At 39.8% G+C, this 18,693-nt stretch overlaps 1 protein-coding gene across 2 annotated transcripts in view; it reads right to left on the bottom strand.

Moving 5' to 3' along the window:
* LOC119737786 (E3 ubiquitin-protein ligase arih1-like) overlaps positions 1-11,901 on the bottom strand; it is a 32,234-nt gene extending 20,333 nt beyond the window's left edge. For both annotated transcript variants that reach the window (XM_038212392.1, XM_038212393.1), the window contains exon 1: positions 11,558-11,901. In XM_038212392.1, coding sequence (XP_038068320.1) covers positions 11,558-11,776 — 219 coding nt within the window. In that variant the 5' untranslated portion in view covers positions 11,777-11,901. The remainder of the gene's footprint in view (positions 1-11,557) is intronic.
* Between the last annotated feature and the right edge of the window lie 6,792 nt (positions 11,902-18,693).

Below are 18,693 nucleotides of genomic sequence, written 5' to 3'. Positions count from 1 at the left end.
ACTGCTGTGTGTATGTACATGTACACACCGATACATTGTACTTGGTAGTGGTACCCATGTGTACCATATTAGGTCATGTACATGCATGTACTTGACAATGCATGTATGTAGCTGTGCAGTGTACGGTATGGCAATGCATGTACACATCAGATAGCAGGTGACTTGCCTGTGTTAAAAGTACAGCAGGGGAAGTGGATGGGAATTTTGACTGTCTGTGACTGTTTAAATACATGTAGCAGGAGGGTTGATGATCAAGGCCAAATTTTTACACATGTATGACAGCTGAACAAAATAATATGCATGCGTGTGATGCACACTGCCCCATTAGCTGCACTCATGACCCTTCATGTATAACTCAAGCATGTCAAGCAAGAAAAACAGTGAAAATGTATGTACATACATTTTGTACCTTATACCATGTCATACACAATGTATGTACAGTATACTTATACAAATGTACACACATGTACTTCAGAATACCCCGCCACTCACCTATCCCACCTCGTATCCGGATACGCGGATACTTTGGACTTAGACATTTTTCCCCTGCTCCCCATTCAACTCACGTTGCGGTCTCTGCCTTTGTTATTTCAAACATGGATATGAATGCTTCGTTCTAAAAATATCTAAATAAAGTCACCCCGTATCCCCTGTATCCGCGTATCCACTTCCTGGCACCTACTTTGGACTTGGACATTTCCCCCCTGCTCCCCATTCAATTCACGTTGTCCTGCTATGCTAGCCGCATTTCTTATTACAGGAAAATAGCGCCCTCATTAGACCCTCCAGCGTTCAACTCCACCCCGTATAAAATAATCCGCGTATCCACTTCCCGACATGTACTTTTCCGACTGCGCAGCCATTTAGTTTTAGGGGTAATTTTCGCGTGGCGGGGTATTCTGCAATTACTCTGTTAAACCTTTCGTTTTGCATATGGTCTACAATATGGAATTCTCCTTTCATAAATCATCATCCACATGACCCATTATGACCCCAGCAAAGTGCATGTGCATGCACTGGTACACACCTTCATTCATGAAAATAAGTGCAGTACACACATTGTACATGTGTCAAGCCTTTTTATAGCTCCATGATGTACATTGTAATTCATCATAGCTCTGTGTGTGATCATTGTGGGTTGTTTTCTGAGACGATCCCTGCCTGTGGCTTGTTTTTACTTTCCAAGACCATCCCTGGCTCCCTTTTTTTCTTGCCAGGTGCAAATAACTGAGATTCTTCTTGTATGGTTCATAATCTGACACTGAATGCATCACACACACACAAGCTGTTCATTAAAGGGAATGTACATCATTGGCTGTTGCTGTAATTTTCAGAAATGAACTATTTGAGGGGTTAGTATAATTGATCAAATATTGTTTCACTGACATTTTTTAAAGTTTTGTGTTCGAAAAGGTTGGAAAAACCAAGACAAACAAAAATGTTCATGTAGTCTGGTTCCCTGACTCAACAAAAGATAAAATGGATCAATTTATTGATGATGGAAAATTGTAAGGCAAGGGAACCAGTCTAGCAGACCTGCACCCGTTCATGAACATGTAACCAATAGCAAACACAATTTGGACTGAAAAAATGGTAAATTTGGAGCAGTAGTTGAAAAATAGTTAGGTTTTTCCAACGCTGGTCGGCCGATCACCGTTGGAAATGTAAACAAAAATACCATTTTCTTGAAAATGACTTCACACCAGGTGCCATAATTTTACAAGATGCTTGAGACTGTCATTTACCGGCATCCTAGTAAGGTATTTCGTAAAAACTTGGTAGTTTTATTTTTCGATGTTTGCAAATGTTGTATATTCCCTTTAAAGGGGCTCTACACAATAACATGCTATTAATATTACGTAGGACACTGCGATACAATGTTACTGAAATCAATTCAAAACATTTAGAGAAGATAATTTTCAAGAAATTTGTTCTATGGCACATGTGTACAGGTATGCGTGCACTGCATACTACTGTAATGCACACAAAATTACCATTTTGATTATTTTTCTCATTATCCCTTACCCTACTAGACCCTCCAACGCATGCCAATATGTGCCTCAAGAAAATCTCCTATGTTTTTTGCATGGCCCTCCAATATCTGCCATGTCATTTCAAGGGTAACTGGACAGGCACTCCAATACATGCCACAGAGAACAATGAGAGTCCTCTGATAACAAAGTGAGTGCCCCCAGCTGGTCAGTATCAGGCACCCTCCAGGGCCTCCAACTCCTGCCAATTGGAGCCTTCACAGTCAAGATAGTTTATCCTCCAATTAACTGCAGCTGGAGGGCATTGGCATAACCAACTGACATGCAGTAAACTACCCTCAGAGAGTAAGGGTTATATTTAACACTAATCCCTAAGTGATTTTTACCCCCCCCCCCAACTTTTTTTCGCGACCCAAGCTGTTCTGACTTTTTAGCCTCAAGCCTTGCGCATCTTTTGATACCAAAAACATACAATTCGAACCACGAGTTGCCGCGCAGCGAAAAACTGAATTTCCCCATATACGTAGTGTACACAGAGCGTATTACCATTCGCGCATATGAATAATTAACTAGCCAAAACTCCTTTGACCTATAGTCATGAAATTTCTTGGGTATTTGTTCTATGCATGTACCGAGTTTCATAATTTTTCATTACTCGATGGCCGAGATCTTAGGGGGAAAGGGGCAGAATCCAATCCAACGTAACATGATGTATTACATTGACACGGTGTCAATGTTACGTCCGAATTAATACATTTTTGCTCATATTTTTGTCAAAGTACCGGTACTTTCAAATGATTTCAAACTTTCTCAAGTATTGAAACACCCTAAGACACATATTATGTTGAGCAATTGTTTAGAATGCATTGATACTTTTAATAATATAACCAAATATATGGATGTAACATGCACTGCTTCCCAACCCGGTGGAATGACCCATGTACCTTTAATTCTCCAACAACCTCTGGATGGTAAAGTTTAATTTACATTGCTCATTCATGACCTAATCTTATATGACATTATCACAAGGACTTTGGACATATCTACCCATAGGAAAGGTCATGTGTGTGTGTGATTATGAAGACACTATAAGGCCAAAAAAAAAAAATATTCGGGCTCTGGTCAGACCAAAGCTCCAGAATTGACGCGGCCACGCGGCTTTTTTTTTTCTTCAAGCTTGGATTGTACAGACAAGGTGGGGTACTATTTTGCTTTTTTGGTGTCCTCATGTACATTGGTGTCCTCCATAATTTGCCTTGGTGCTTTCAATCATTTGCCTTGGTGCAATTTCCCATTCCTTGGTGCTCTTTGGTAAAAAAAAATGAGGAGGTGCGGAAATAGAGGGCACTGTTGGAGCTACCGCGGAACATTTCGGCAAAAAAAAAAAGATCGACGCGCATGATTAAAATCGACGCGCGCGCTGACCAGAGACCGACTTATTTTTTTTTTTGGCCTAATCATGGAGAAAATAACTATAACACGTGTACACAGGAACTGGTACATGTATGCATTGTACACGTATAATCTTTGTACGTGGAAGTACAAACTTTCTACACGTATCGGTACATCCCTGTACCATGTGTGGAAATGAACCTTTGCAAACAAAATGGGCGTCCTCCAAAACTTGTTTTTCAAAGGAAAACCACAGGGTTTGGAAAGGCGGGAATTGCTGGAAATAGATTTGTTGCTCACTTCATAATATTAAAGTGCTACCCAATTAAACGCGGCAGTTAAATAACACTGCTGGTTATTGTTGAACTTGAAGCAAGGATATGCTGGTGCTAATTACTATAATAATATAAGTATAGATTATGAGACATAGGCCCTAAAAAAAAATTGATGTTGTGTTTGATACAATGCCAACTTCAGCAGCAAACGGTTCACTTCTGCACTACCCCAGATCGAAATAAAATAGAGAAAAAATATATTTATTTCCTATTGAAAATACATTTTTTTTTCATTGTATTTCGCCTCCCCAAAAATAGGGTCAAAAAGTAGTGAAAACATATCTTCTTAAAAAAATAGTTTGCTATTTTTAAAAAATAGCATGCTTTTTAAAATAAAATACAAAATGGCATCTGTCCAAACAATAGTTTTAACTTAAAGGGAATATACAACATTTGCAAACATCGAAAAATAAAACTACCAAGTTTTTACGAAATACCTTACCAGGATGTTGGTAAATGACAGTCTCAAGCATCTTGTAAAATTATGGCACCTGGTGTGAAGTCATTTTCAAGAAAATGGTATTCTTGTAAACATTTCCAACGGTGGTCGGCCGACCAGCGTTGGAAAAACCTAACTATTTTTGAACTACTGCTCCAAATTTGCCAATTTTTCAGTCCAAATTGTGTTTGCTATTGGTTACATGTTTATGAACGGGTGCAGGCGAGCTAGACTGGTTCCCTTGCCTTACAATTTTCAATCATCTATAAATTGATCCATTTTATCTTTTGTGGAGTCAGGGAACCAGACTACTTGAACATTTTTGTTTTTCATGGTTTTTCAAACCTTTTCAAACACAAAACTTAAAAAATGTCAGTGTAACAATATTTGATCTATTATACTAACCTCTCAAATAGTTCATTTCTGAAAATTACAGCAAAAGCCAATGATGTACATTCCCTTTAAAGGGAAGATACAACATTTGCAAACATCCCAAAACAAAATGATCAAATTATCATGAAATACCTTACTGGATTGTTAGGGAATGACAGTCTAAAGTATCCTGTAAAATCGTGGCTCCTGGTGGGCTGTCATTCTCAAGAAAAATGGTAGTTTTCCAATGCTGGTCGGCCGATCGACCAGCGTTGGAGAAAACTGACTTTTTTCAACACCTGCTTCTAATTTTTCATAATTAGTTATGCATTGTTTTCTTTGCAATTGATCACACACCTGTGACGGGGTACAAGCCTGCTAGACTGATTCTCTGACCTTACAATTCCCAAAAGTCTATCAATTGCTCCGTTTCATCTCAAGTGGGGTCGGGGAACCAGACTACAAGAACAGGATTGGTTTTCTTGGTTTTTCCAGCATCTACAAGCCCAAAACGTGAAACAAGTCGTTTTAACAATATTTGCTATCACATACATGTACTAATCCTCCAAATCCATTTATTTCTGAAAATTGCAGCAATAAGCAAATGTTGTACATTCCCTTTAAGTGCCTATACATGTACTTACGAATGTGCAATGCATGACATACCTGGTACATGTATGTACCGGTACACCATACACGTGCATGTGCACATACATTGTTTTTACCGTACATTGAATATATAAGTGCAACAAAAAAAACCAAAAAATGAAAATGAAGGTGGATCTTGGATTTGCTCAATTAAGGCCAATCACAATCATTTTCTGACTTCACCCTATAGAACCTTCCTCAATCCACCAAGATTTTGGAGGATTTTGGAGGATTTTGAAGGATTGAGGCTGAATGGCAAAAAAATGTCAGTGTAGCTGTACCTGGCATTGTTTATGTGCAGTCATGCATAATTGAGCCCTGCATTTTGCCCAATATCAACCGCACTGACTCAACCCATTAAAGCTATAGTCCATCATTTGCAGCCATCCGAAAAAGTAACTGGCGTATTACTGTTGAAAAACATACTTGGTTGAAAGATAGTAAGTGGACTAAACTCCCTGTGAAATTAATCTTTCTGGCAATGTAGGAAAATTTAAATTAGTAGTTCGTTTTGTTATTCGGCGCAGCGCGCGCAAGCATTGGAACGACGCACAGGCGAGCGCGGTTGCTATAATTCGTTGCGACATCGCGTAGCCTATAGCTGCAATTCAAAACAATTCAAAACATGATTCAGCAACTTTTGATTTAAAATTGAGATCCTAGAATGCTGTTTTTCTCAGAATATACAGCTGAAGCTGAGCTGAAACTTCATCAGGTTAGTTGTTCAGAATCCTTCATTAGATTTTGAGCACTTTTGTTGCTTCAAACGAACAAAATGCACAAATTACAAATGATGGACTACATCTTTAACAGTGATTGTCGGATGATTTTGGAGGATTGAGGCTGAATGTGATTTTTAAAATGGTGTCAATTGGAGGATTTTGCAATATTAAGGATGGTTCCTAGCCAAATGGTTTAGTACCGGTGTAGCATGAATTTAGGTTTTATGAAATACGGACTCATTGGTGGTATTGCGAATGTGCATGCATAGATAATTAGGAGAGGGACCGGTCACGTGAGAGGGTTTAACCAATAAAAGGGAAAAAGAGTCCGATTTTCATATGACACCGGTATGTTGGTTGCTCTCAGTATACATGGTATACCGATACATTGTACATGTACTGTGTCATGCTTCTAATTGCACAAAATCACCAAGCCTCTTTTATGAGTATAGAAACAAAGAATTAGCTGGTATGCAGAAACCAAAAGTGTTCTACATGAACCGGTACTTGATAATTAATACATGTAAATGAATTTGAATTTAGAATACAGTACATGTACACATATTTATGCGGATGTTTTTTTGCTGTGTACCAACATTACATACACAACACACAGTATACATTGTACATGTACATGTAGCTCTGTGCAGTGCGATTATCGATCAACGGTTGTTAGTTAGTAACAAACGTTCCAGTGACAGCCTTGCATGGATATAAATCACCTTGTCGCTCAGGCCCTGACAATGGGTATACTTACATAACTCGTGCCTGTGACCCTGGCCCTCTTTTGTGTAACTTTAACCTCCTACTGTTTAAACAGTCACAGACAGTCAAAAATTCCATCTACTTCCCCTGCCATGCTTTTTACACAGGCTAGTCACCAACAATCAGATCATCGATTGGTATTTTTCACAAGCACTATAACTAGTTAAATTCAGTCAACAGACAAAAGCAGCAAACTGGTAGCACAGCTGTGTTATCAATCATCTGCTAAATATATGTAGGCTGGGAGCTCGTAACTGTTGAAAAGTCACTTGATTGATTTTGACTGAAAGGACAGCTTGGCACAGAATGTATTTTTGCATTTACCGGTATGAGGGTTACAAATTTAACCCTAACCCCTTAGGTATTTTTACTAGAAAGTATCATGAATCCGCCAAAATCCATCAATTTTGCCATGCAAAAAATCGTTGATGGCCAGTGAGTCCATCAAAATCCACCAATTAGAAGGGAGTAAATCTGTTGAGATCCTGAATCCATCAAAGTCCCTCAACTGCTCAATATGGAGGTATCCTGAATCCATCAAAATCCTGCAGTACCGCTAGGCTTACTGTCCTGTATCCAACAAAATCCCCCAACTTTTTCAATATGGAGGTATCCTGAATCCACCAAAATCCTCCAAAACAGGGGTGTGGATTTTGATGGATTCAGGTACGTTAGGGTTAATGCAGTCCTGAAAAATGGGGTCACTAGGGTCAAAATCCTGATGTTTATACTGAAAACACTACTCCTTCCAGAAATCACCAGGAATCAAAGGGCACAATCACTTCTGAGATTCTGCAGCTTCTGAGATCGTTTCGAGCTTGTTCATTTGTACACTAAGGGTACTGCGTCACGGTCACAATTCCAATAATTTCTGACAACTTTTTTGAGAAGTAACTTTTGGCAAAGTGTCTATACACATTACTGAGGGAATAGGCCTAACTGTGTATTAAGACCGGTTGGAGTCTGGATGTGGCAGGTTTTAAACACTGTGTTTAAGACCGGTTGGAGTCTGGATGTGGCAGGTTTTAAACACTGTGTTTAAGACCGGTTGGAGTCTGGATGTGGCAGGTTTTAAACACTGTGTTTAAGACCGGTTGGAGTCTGGATGTTGCAGGTTTTAAACACTGTATTTAAGACCGGTTGGAGTCTGGATGTGGCAGGTTTTAAACACTGTGTTTAAGACCGGCTGGAGTCTGGATGTTGATATTCGGCTCGGATAATTATCAGCATCCAGACTCCAACCGGTCTTAAAAAAAGTGTTTAATACCGGCCAAGTTCACATATTCTGGCCAAGTTCACATATTCATACATTCTCTCCTGAAGACGGTCAGAGCATACTGACCGGAACGTCGAGTTTATACCGGTACCTCTGGTTCTTTTCAGAACCATTCTCTTAGTTGAGAAATTATTCGCACATGGTGTTTCCGCAAACCTTTCATTATTTAGTATCTCCACCATGCAAAGTCTCAAATCTTACCTAAGTTCATATATTCCCATTCATAATACCTTTTCGGTCAAATAACTTTAACTTTTCGGTCCAAAAGTAAAAAAAAGTCAAAATCATAAATTATTTCCAACAATTTTTTTCAACAATTTTACATCATCGTTTTGGTTTTGCGGTAACACCATGTGGTAATAACTACTGCTTAGAAGATATTAGTTCTGAGAAGAACTTGTCCTGCTTATTATCAACTTGCTAAGTAGTTTTTGTTCTGTTTAGAACAGTCCTAAAAGAACTTGTCTTTGGTCTCAGTCCTAAAAGAACTTGTCTTTGGACTAGCCTGCTCTAGTCATCGTCAGGATGACTAGAGCAGGCTAGTCGAAACGTTGAGACCAAAGACAAGTTCTTTTAGAACTTACAGCAGGACTGTTCTAAACAGAACAAAAACTACTTAGCAAGTTGATAATAAGCAGGACAAGTTCTTCTCAGAACTAATATCTTCTAAGCAGTAGTTATTACCACATGGTGTTACCGCAAAACCAAAACGATACCGATACCCCACCATGCAAAGCCTCAAATCTTATAATTTTACATCATGTTTTTCGGGACACCAAAGCTATATTATTGCATGTAGTCTCCCGAGTGTCGTAAACAACTCCTTATGTGGAGATTGGTGCGCATGTTGAGGTACTGCGCTATGTGGTGCAGAACGAAGCAGTGCCGGTGTATTGTGAATTTAGGACTATGAAATTCTGACTCACTGGTAGTACTGCGCATGCCTAAGTTAGGATTGTGAACATTCTACCAATAAAACATTAAAAGGCACCGGATTTCATTGGAGTTTCAAGTGACACTGGAAAAGTGTTTAAGACCAGCCAGCTGGTCTTTATCAGCCGTTTAAGACCGGCCACGTGATGGGCTCTCAACCAATACGGGTAAAATGTCTTAGGAATTTGTGAATTGTAATTAACCCTAACTCCCTAGGCCTTTTTGCTAGGATGAAGCCTCAATCCTGCAAAATCCTCCAATTGGCCTCATGGAAATCTATAGTATATAGCCTCAATCCTGCAAATTCCTCCATTATTTTGTGAATATTGTCCTTGGAGGGGTGACCACTGTCTGAATCCTGCAAAATCCTGCGGCAGTGACTGTCAAATGTCAATATGTTGAGGCTTGGTCAGTGACATCCTGGAGCAGTATGGAGGATTTCAAGCATAATCCAGGCCTGAATTTATGCATGGCTGAGCAAAAACAACACAAGGTCTGGCCCAAGACCTTGACAAAGTGCATCCTACGAAATCAGTAACGCACTTTTGCCATGTAACCTCAATCCTCCAAATTCGTCCACTTTGGCAAAGAGGATTTTGAAGGATTCAGGGTGGTTAGGGTTAATGAATTCCTTGTGCTTGACACTCTTTCATGACATTTTATCTCCATCATGTCAACTAGTGTTTACTTTTACAATTGAGTTATTAAGAAGCAAACCCAAATTATTCCTGCATTGCAAAAACAGAGCAAACTTCTAAACTGTAATAATAATTTGTAAAAAGTGGAATGTAACATGTATAAAAAAAGATAACTCACTGCATGCAGGTGCTATTTTCTTTGTAATACTTAATCTTGAATGAGTGAAAATATGATGCAAGCTGTATGCAAGAAATATTTCTAGGCTTTGTAAATCAAAGGACTTGTTTACCATGTATTTCGACACAACTTTTGCTTTAGTCCATAGGTAACTGCAATAGAAAATGTGTGAGGGGGCTGTCCAATAACCCTTTTTCTGAATAGGAAGTTGTGATTTAATTTTGCATTTTTGTTGCACATTCATATTGTTCTATTTAAAGGGAATATACATCATTTGGTTTTGCTGTAATTTTCAGAAATAGATGGAATTGGGGGGTTGGAAATATAAAGCAAATATAGTTACACTGACTTTTTGGAGGTTTTGGGTTCGAAAATGCTATAAAAACCAAGAAAAACGATCATTTTCCTGTAGTCTGGTTCCCTGACTCCATATAAGAAGAAACAGAGCAGTTTACATACATTGGGGAATTGTAAGGTCAGGGAACCAGTCTAGCTGGCTCGTACCCGTTCATAGGTTTGTAATCGATTGCAAACAAGTGCAATGGTCAATTGGGGCCAGTATTTGAAAAAAAGCCAGTTGTTTCCAACGCTGATCGGCCGATCAGCGTTGGAAATTGATACAAAAATACCACTTTTCTTGAAAATGACAGTATACCAGGTGCCATAATTTTACAGGATGCTTTAGACTGTCATTTACCAACATCCTATTAAGGTATTTCGCAAAAACTTGGTAGTTTTATTTTTCGATGTTTGCAAATGTTGTATATTCCCTTTAAATTCAAATATCAAAATTTTTGAAATCATGATTGCTGATGTCTGCCATATATTTATTGAAATAAGCATATATGAGTAAAGAAAAATATTTTGAGAAAATGTGAGTTTGGAACATTTCAATCATGTTTCTGCACTCCTTTTTGTATGCAAAATAATCACACTTTACTCTGCATTAACCCTTACCCTACTTGACCCTCCAATGCATGCCAATTGTGCCTCAAGAAAATCTCCTATGTTTTTGCATGGCCCTCCAATATCTGCCATGTCATTTCAAGGGTAACTGGACAGGCACTCCAATACATGCCACAGAGAACAATGAGAGTCCTCTGATAACAAAGTGAGTGCCCCCAGCTGGTCAGTATCAGGCACCCTCCAGGGCCTCCAACTCCTGCCAATTGGAGCCTTCACTGCTAAGACTTGTTATCTGCCAAATAACTGCAGCTGGAGGGCATTGGCATAACCAACTGACATGCAGTAAACTACCCTCAGAGAGTAAGGGTTAAGGCAGCGTACACATTTTCAGACTCAGAGTATAACAAATCCCTGATTGAACGTTAAATCCACTTTTCTTTGTTTTGGTTTGCCAATTCCAACAGAATCCAAACGTGTATTAAAATGTTTCTTTTACTTTTTCTACAAAACCATGTATCAAGGAAAGAATGTTGCAACCTGACACCACTTCAGTGGTTGTGTACAAAGTCTATGACTGTAGAGCAAAGAAAACTTAAGTCATGTAAGTAGGTCATATTTACGGCAAAATATTATTTAGGCAAAATCGGAAATGTTTCTCAATCCCAGATTCATGTCTTATCATCGTTTATGCAATGACTGACTTTCATTGAGATGATATATGAAGAAAGAAGCAGCGTCAGGTTGCAATATTCTTTCCCACATCAAAAAAAAATATATTCCAAAAAATTTAGCCTCCCTGACATGCCTGATGTGACTGAGACTGAGTCTGAGCTCAGTGATGCATATAATTATTCATGTTATTTGTACATCTTATTTAACAACTTTTCCGAACATTTTTTAGCCTTTCTGACAACACACGTTTACTCCCTGTTTCGAATTTCAGTTCACCAATCTATACTTACTTGAACAACAACATTAACTTCACGAATTGTATCGACCATGAGTTGTACATTGTCATCTGGCGTTAGCACTTCGTAATGAAAGTCGTCTTCTTCAATTTGATCCCGTTGCGAAGAACCTTCATCATCGTCCATTTCAAAGTGCCCTTCAAAGTCACTGGACTCCATTTCATCCTCCTCGACGTCTTCCTCACCCAATATATATTCATCCTCCTCATCCATGGCGACTTTCCAGTAAACAAACCTTAGAAGAAATCACAAAATTCCAACGTACAAAAGTTTTCCCCAAATCGAAATCCTCGTCTCGTCTGTGCATGTAAAAATAGTGCAATGTTATGATCATTACGTCACTGCCCTCGAACAAAACTAACAAAATATGGTGAATATGAACTTTTTTTCTGTACATTTCGTGAAACGTATTCAAAAAAAAAAAAAATCTATCTTCAATTAAATATACTGTTTGTATTTAATAACGAATGCTTTGATAAAGAAAATGTGTTATTAATAAAATTTCAAAATTGTGTTTATAAAGAGTTTCTCGACAGCAGACGACTGATTCATGTCTGAATCAGTCACAATGCAATTAATATCAATTAATTCGCACAATTCCATGCTCTTTTTATCCATTATCAACACTCGTCCGAAATACAATTTCATTGTAATTTTAATTTAATTTTCTAAGTAACTTTTAAGTAATGAGAAACCTATAAATCTTAGATACAGATTATTTTTGCTTCAGTCCTCCTGATTTCACTGGTACCAGCTTCATTCGAAATAAGAAATTTATAATATACTACCGGTACCAGGGAACCAGTTTTTATTATTTGCATAGAATGTCAAAGGTTATGAAGCTCAAGGTAGCCGCGGATTTGGCCGGATTTCTGGCCGCGGATTCAGCTGCGCATTCATTAAAAAACAAAAAACAATCTATAGTACATGCGGCAAAAGGTGATTTAGTTTCAAGAAAAATACTTTATTCCTCGAATTTTTGCATAAAAAACGACAAATAGCAATACTTTTTTCACATATAAAAAAAACTGACATAAGCAGCCGTTACATCCAATTTTCGATGTAAAAAGTACTATTAAATTAGCTGCATATATGGGAATCATGACATTTCGTGTTATTCTTCAACACTTTTGGAGACGTTTGAAAGTAAGTGCATCATTTGAAACGAAGTGTACCACACATAATATCAAAGCTCACAATTTTACTGCCCGATTAGAATGTGTTCTTTTCAACAGTGCATATTTATCACTGCCCCTTTAAGACAAAGGCTCACATGTTGTCAAAAACTCACAATTTTATTCCACAATCTGCGATATCATGTTACTGTTCATTGGCTTCAGCCGAACACTAATTAGCGTCTCATTAGCCCGTTAAAGTGACCCTATTTTTCTGCGACCCAATTTTACGAAGCCGAATAGAACCAATTCGAATAGTGCAGGGCAAATGCGGTCACTTTAACGGGCTAATTAGGCACTTCTTAGTGTTCGGCTGACGCTTAAACCGAAATGAAGTGCGCCCAGTGACATTATTTCGCAGTTTATGAAATAAAGCTGCGTGTTTTTGACATGTGCGGTACACTTTGTTTGTTTTAAACAAGCAGTAATACAGTGTGAGTAAAAAAAAAAAAATGAAACCCAAATGTCGGGACTATTATTTTAGTGGAGTTCTGCATGACAAACAAGATTTGCCTCACTTTTGCACAGAAACGTACGATAGTCAAGCTGGACACGCTCTCAAATTAAGTGACGCATTGAATTGAATTCTGGCCAGATGATTGGTCATGAAAAAATAGACAAAAAAGACAGAAGATTGAGACAAAGCATTGTTATTTCTCCCTCAACAGTGTCTTGTGTCAACACGGAGAAAAACTTGGCGATAGGCTGCAGCCGCAGTCCAAACAGAACATTTCTCACTTTTGCAAAGAAACAATAATCCAGCTGGACACACTTTCTCAAACATTAAGTGACGCATTGATTTGAATTCTGGCCACATGATTGGTCATGAAAAATAGACAAACAAGACAGAAGATTGAGACAAAATAATGTTTTTGTCTCCCTCAACAGTGTCTTGTGTCAACACGGAGAAAAACTTGGCGATAGCTAGGCTGCAGCCGCAGTCCAAACAACATTTCTCACTTTTGCACAGAAACGGAGTAGTCCAGCTGGACAAGCTATCTCAAAAAATAAGTGACGCATTGATTTGAATTCTGGTCAGATGATTGGTCATGAAAAATAAACAAACAAGACAGAAGACTGAGACAAAATATTGGTTTTCTGTCCCTCAACAGTGTCTTGTGTAAACACGGAGAAAACCTTGGCGACTGCAGGCACTTCCGTACATTTCACCAACATCAATTTCTTCCAAAAGAGGGCGCGCTACACAAATACTGGTCACCTCCGTAATCCGTCAACGTGGATCACGATCTGCCCAAACGAAGTCGGCATTTAGTGAACAAAAAAAAACACTTTGTGGAGACGATAGCTCAAGAACAACACAGCGCACTGAATTCAAATTTCGTTCAATAATTGTTCGGGATATACACGTTACATTAAAATGAATTTTCGTACACTCATTTGTCATGATGTTTGGCATCAAACGATTTCACGCAATTTCAATTTAATCCATTTTGTATTTCTTGAGTAGTTCATCGGAAACGAGGTTGTTCTTTTTCTTCACTTGTGCAGCATCCGTGTTGATGCGTTGTTGAGACCACTATTTACGTGGCGCGCCCTCTATTATAGTGGTCTCGATCTCCACCACCAAACCCGATTTCGGGCCAACAACTCAAGAAATACACGTTACATTAAAATGAATTTTCGTACACTCATTTGTCATGATGTTTGGCATCAAAAGATTTCATTTCAGAAAATAAAGTCCATTAATCAAGCTATTATGACCGTAACAATACAGGATTTTATTTGCAACAAATACAATCCTAATGGAAGTCAACATGGATTTTTAACGTTTAAAACACTAGATTGTTACGATCATATTATAATTACAGCTCCACGGTTTCTCACGCCATTCAAACTACTCATGCTACACATCGTGAAAACTAATTGCACGAAATTTCAATTTAATCCATTTTGTATTTCTTGAGTAGTTCATCGGAAACGAGGTTGTTCTTTTTCTTCAATTGTGCAGCATCCGTGTTGATGCGTTGCCGAGACCACTATTTATGTGGCGCGCCCTCTATTATAGTGGTTTCGATCTCCACCACCAAACTCGATTTGGGGCCAACAACTCAAGAAATACACATTACATTAAAATGAATTTTTGTACACTCATTTGTCATGATGTTTGGCATCAAAAGATTTCATTTCAGAAAAAAACGTCAATAATCAAGCTATTATGACCAATATAATACAGCCCATGGGCGTTGACTTTCTTATTTCATTGTTTGTATTTTTCGCGTTTAGAATATCTTTGCAAGTTCGGTCATATCGTTTGTTATTGTTTGACGGTTCCCATAGTATTACATTTATTTATCACGGTTGTCTATGGAAATTTAGTTGATCGGGTGCACCGTATCCCGTACATTTTATCAACATCGATTTCTTCCAAAATAGGGCGCGCAACATAATACTGGTCACCACCGTAAATACTTCGGTCAACGTGGATCACGATCTGCCCAAAGAAGTCGGCATTAAGTTAACAACAATACAAGTGCTTCGTGGAGACGATAACTCAAGAACAACACAGTGCACTGAATTGAAATTGTGCTCAATTATTGTTCGGGATGTAGGACGCAAATATTTGGAAAATCAACGGGAACCCTTGAAGAATAAATGTTATGTGATTTAAAGAACATACAGTTTACTAAAGTTCAATCCGAATTGCAGTGAACAAAAATAAAGCACTCTGTGGAGACGATAACTAAAAAAACATATTGCACTGAATTGAAATTTCGTACATTAATTGTGCTGGATATAGGACTCGACAGTTTTGAAAATCGACGGGAACACTTGAAGAATAAATTTAATATGATTTAAAGAAAATACAGTTTATTAATCGCGAAAAACTCAACTTGTCTTTGTTTTAAGGGGAGTGAAATACGCAGTTGAATAGAACGCATTCTAATTGTAATTGCGCAGTAAAAATATTGTGACGGTTTGGCCACTGAGGGCGCTGTCCAGCGCGTGAGTTGGTCGAGCAGCATCGCGTAGTGCGTAGTGCGTCGTGCGTGCCGTGCCCTGGATCCCCAGGGACCTTGCGCGCACATACTGCAATTTGGCCAAATATTAGGCTCCCGCCTAAAATTTGGCAGGTTGAGTTTGGCCGTCGGGGAAGCAGCATCAACATTTTTATACGTTACAGTCAACTTCATCGCCTTTTCCTTATTCTCGTTATAGTGTGTAAGTTATTACCTAGTTCTAAAACAGTTTAGTTGTGGATGGAACATGACCAGAAACTTTGATCAGTGAATCATCAACCCGTCTCCTTGTTTATTCCTTTCTTTGAGTCCAATTCCCCGGCCTTTAGTTTAGTTCTGTAATTCTCCCAAGATTGTTCAGCCAAGCTAGCCCACTCGCGTGAGTTTAAGTCCTTGACCGCAACGGTTCGTTACACTGGTGGCAGCGCTGTGGATTTAGCTTCGGTCGGAACAAGTTAGATTTTATTTTACTAAAGTTCTGTACTGTAGACGTATGAAAGAGAATTCCCGGAACGTTAGGTTTTCAGTTTGTACGGCAGTGGTTGTTCACCGAGCCGTTGATATCCCCTACCGTTCAGAGCGTTCCGGGGCTGGCAGCTGCTAGCGTCATGCACACGGCAGTGGTGGTTTCCGAGCCGTAAATTCCAACCGTCATTTGACCATTGAGTTCCCGGGTGGGTGACGGCAGTGGTGTTTACCGAGCCGTGTAGCCCAACCAGCTCATCGAAGTACAGCCAGTCCCTAGCGGATGAGCGGCGATTGACCGAGAAAGCAAGGCCTTGCTGTACCGTTGACAGGCGTTTTATAACGGCAGTGGTGTAAACCGAGTCGTTGTGAAGTTTTAGCGAACTCGTATTAAAAAATTGACAGCCAAACGGCAGTGCACGTAATGTGTATACATGTACGCACGTACGTGCGTGAGTGCGTGTACAGTACGTACTAAGCGCGCATAGTGTATAGTTGCTTCACTCTATTAACAGATTCATCCGCCCAGCCCGGAGTTTTGTATCTGCCCGGAGTTATCCGGCCGGATTCCTTCCGCCCGGATTCAATCCGCCCGGAGTTAAGGCCGCGCCTGCGCCGCCCGGAGTTGATCCGGCCGGAATCAATTGAATATAGAGAATAGGCCTGGTATAGGGGATAGTATTAGCAGGCTATACAGAGTATTTATTTCAATTGATCAGTGGGGTTCAACCGACGGTAAAGTTGGATTGGAGATTTAGTATGGAGGGTAGAGCCAAATGCGCAGATTTGTACAGTTTCCTTTAAATGGAATACCAGAGAGTGAGCCAAGAAATAGAAAACTTGTCACGGAGTTTAAATCTAGTTTCCCAACAAAGAAATGAGAACAATGGGGCTATAACAGTAAACGTTAAACAAGTTGTAACGGAAAAAGAAGTCAAGACAAGTGTCACTGATCTTCCTAATGATTACTTGTGTCCTGCCTCGGAACAGAGTGGAGTTCAGACAAGTGATGACAAACGGAGGGGTAAAAATGAAATGAGTACGGGTGTAGGCCTTCCGCAGAAAAGCATTGGGCAGGGTTCAACTCGATGGTGGGACTCGGGGATAGAAATGGGGACAAGGAACCTCGGGATTCCCAGTGATGGTGCTCATAACACGTTGTGGTCTGATTCCGAAAATAAGAATCATTTTCAGGATATGAATAGGGAATTAAGTACTGCCCCACAACCCCATCTCAATGGTCTAGAGCCCAAGGGAGGGGAATACCGTGACTATCAGAGTGGTTATTCCCTTTGGCCAGACATGTATCCACCAGTTTTTCCGAGTAGGGCACCGGAGGTACGGCCACGGGATCGGGACCCCGGCGTTTGGCGAGCACCGCTAAATAGCGACAGAGGGCGCCCTGTTGTCTCCTTTGCGGTACCCGCGTCTGGGTTTCTAAGTGATGATTCATCAAAGAAACAAGTGAAGCCCCATAATGAAAAGTTGGCTGACATATTATGGACAGACACAAAGAGGGATATTCAGTTGGAAGATGAAATGCCCAATTTGTCGCCAATAGTCCCAGAAGTCCCCCCACTGGTGAATACACCACAAACTGGCAATGAAAAAGATCAATCTTCCGTAACGCCAGCCCAGTCGACTTTCCGGGGATGTAAGGTAGACAAAGAAGATATGGGTCACCTAAGATCGGGGATGCAACGTAGTAAAGAAAGACCAGTAATAAAACCGGATCGCTATGATGGGAAAGGCCCGTGGGAACCATATATCAAGCACTTTGAGTTATGTGCTTCGATTAATGGTTGGGATGATGTAACTAAGTGCCAGTATCTTGCCGTGTTACTTACGGGTTCGGCCCAACAGGTTTTAGGAAGTCTGAAGAGTGAATCAAGTGATTACCAAACATTGGTGAAATCCTTGCAAGCTAGATTTGATCCGACGGGGAGGAAGGAGCTACACAGGGCTCAGCTTAGAAACCGTCGTCAGAGACCCTCGGAAAGTTTGTCCCAGCTGGCAGAAGAAATAAGACAGCTCATTGATAAAGTGTACACCGATTTAACAGTAGAAAGCCGTGATAGGATGGGCCGCGATCATTTCTTGGATGCCTTATCGGATGGAGAAATGAGAATCCGAATAATACAGATGCGAACAAACACTCTGGATGAAGCAGTGGCGGCTGCTGTCGAGCTAGAGGCTTTGAACAAAGCGGAAAAGGAGCGCCGTTCTTCAGAACTGAAGAAGTTGCGAGGTGCGACTGTTAATGCAGTGCAAGTGGAGAAAAACCAAAACAGCCCTGTGATGTCTGATCTACAGCAGCAGATGGCTAAGATGATGGATCAGCTGAAGAAGCTTGAGACGCAAGCCAATAGCAGAAAATCAAACTGGAGAGATAAGAACGAATTCCACAAAAAGGTCCGAAATGCTACAACTGCCACAAGTTTGGTCATATCAAAGTCAATTGTCCAGAGTTGGCCGAAAACCAAAACAAGGGTGGAGAGAAAACAGATCAATC

This window comes from Patiria miniata, unplaced genomic scaffold (genome assembly GCF_015706575.1).
Source record: "Patiria miniata isolate m_02_andy unplaced genomic scaffold, ASM1570657v1 HiC_scaffold_3, whole genome shotgun sequence".
NCBI classification, from domain to species: domain Eukaryota; kingdom Metazoa; phylum Echinodermata; class Asteroidea; order Valvatida; family Asterinidae; genus Patiria; species Patiria miniata.
The sequence above is the reverse complement of the archived record's forward strand: the minus strand, read 5'-3'. Positions and strand labels throughout refer to the sequence as shown.